At 47.9% G+C, this 1,831-nt stretch overlaps 1 protein-coding gene across 1 annotated transcript; it reads right to left on the bottom strand.

Moving 5' to 3' along the window:
• Nucleotides 1-853: 853 nt before the first annotated feature.
• On the bottom strand, nucleotides 854-1,593 carry LOC117580948 (acylphosphatase-1-like). The gene is made up of 2 exons (XM_034267734.1): nucleotides 1,088-1,593; nucleotides 854-1,017 (listed from the first exon to the last, which is right to left on the bottom strand). The coding sequence occupies exon 1, from the start codon at nucleotides 1,512-1,514 to the stop codon at nucleotides 1,140-1,142; it is 375 nt and encodes a 124-aa protein (XP_034123625.1). The 5' UTR covers nucleotides 1,515-1,593; the 3' UTR covers nucleotides 854-1,017; nucleotides 1,088-1,139.
• Nucleotides 1,594-1,831: the final 238 nt, after the last annotated feature.

Raw genomic sequence — 1,831 nt, 5'->3', positions numbered from 1 at the left:
CCAATTGGAGAGGGAATCTGAATACAGAGACAGAGACAGAGACAGAGACCTTCGTCGTGTTGCGAATGCTAAATGGCAGTTTAATGGGCTCCTAAAAACAGAAGCAATCGAAAACCGATTGAACAAAGCAATAAAATCCATTAAAAAGTACATTAACAGCACTCGGGACACGGACATGGACATGGACATGGACATGAGCTCTCCAATGAGCTGTTCAATGCAGCTCCAGGCGAAAGTGAATATTTACAAAACATTTGACCCGAGCAAAAACCTATGCTACACAGTACAGTACAGCACATATGTCTATGTCTAGATCTAAGGCAATTAAACTAACATTTGGGAGGCTTAATGGGGTAAACAAAGTGGCCAACTCAATGCAAGCGCCATCGAAGCAGCCAACAACAAAAAATCATTCAAATGGCGGCGCTAATTGCAAACAATGGCCAAGAGGCTTAGTGCTAATCGGCCAGGACCCCCACCAGGTTCTATCACAATAAATAAGAGTGTTCAGCGTAACGATTCGTTGTGGAACTCCGCCACTTTGCATTGGCCACAATTCGGACACATTCCATTCGCCTGGGAAGCCTGGGAAGCCTGGGAAACTTTTCTGCAGTACGTGGAACTGCCATAATCGCCATTCACAAAAGCCAAAAGGATTTGCCCACATTCGGGCATTCGTCCACAGAGTTTTCCACGCTCTGGTACTCCACGCTCCGTGTTGCAGTTGCGCCACATACGAGTGAGTCTCTTTTGTCCCCAAATGAACTCAGTTTCAGTGTGAGTCGAACCAAGATTTGTCCATCCTGCTTTAGCGCTGAAATTCAACCAGAAAACCCAAGAAAAAGCCATGTGATTTCGGGGCTGTTTGCCCAACGTGAAATTTATAATTTTAATTTGTAATTTGTTTGTACTTATTTTGGTGTATCCCTGGAAAGCTTATCTCGGAGTCTTACAGCATGCAAGCCAGCCTGCCTGGGTTTTGAAGAGAAGGTTTGAAGAGCGTGTTCTGAAACATATCTGAAATATCCCCTGATCATGCAGATATTCCGAACACAGTTCGAGTCGAGTACTACTTGTGGCAACTTACCCGTTTCTTTATTGGTTCTATTGCAGGCAGCGTTTGGATCCGCGGATCCGATTCAGGATGAGGTGCTTGGCTTTGGGCCAGACGGCGGGGGCTTACACTCGCCAGGGCACGTGGTCCTAACTTCGAAGGACTTGTAGGAGCACTCCTGGATGGCCGTTAGGTTCTTGATGACAAACTCCTTGACGGCAGCCAAATACTCGGCGACCGAGAGAATGACCTGCTTGAAGGACTCAATCAGCAGCTGAGGACCCTGCAGCTGCCCCCGGAAGCAGTTCTCCGACACGTGCACAATGTAGCCGCGTAGCCCCAGGATCTGGGCCTGTGCGGCAGCAAACAGCTCGAACGCCTCCTTGGGGATTTTCCCCTTGATCTCAAAGTCGCACGACACGATGACCACGCCCCTGTTCTCTTCCTTAGCCTCGGACATCTCGAGCAATAATTTAGAAATATTTCAAATTTCAAATAAAAGTAGAATTGTGTCTGGGCAGCTCTGAAGTGATGAATGTCAGAGCAGGGACCCACACACACAGGGCTAGCCGAGGCGCCTACTTCGCTCCAAACTGACGAAATAATGTTAGACTCTAGGAGCAATACGTTTGAGGCATATCCTCCCATCTGTTCAGGGCTATCCTGGTTGCTCATTGCCCCATAGTCTCTCTGTGGCAGCATTGTCATACCACACCTACACACGTGTGGGGTGCACACACAAGCACAGATATCTCCATGGGCTGGGTAAACTTTTTG

The sequence above is a fragment of the Drosophila guanche genome, unplaced genomic scaffold, assembly GCF_900245975.1.
Source record: "Drosophila guanche unplaced genomic scaffold, DGUA_6, whole genome shotgun sequence".
NCBI classification, from domain to species: Eukaryota; Metazoa; Arthropoda; class Insecta; order Diptera; family Drosophilidae; genus Drosophila; species Drosophila guanche.
Note: the sequence above shows the minus strand (reverse complement) of the source record. Positions and strands in the feature narration are given on the sequence as shown.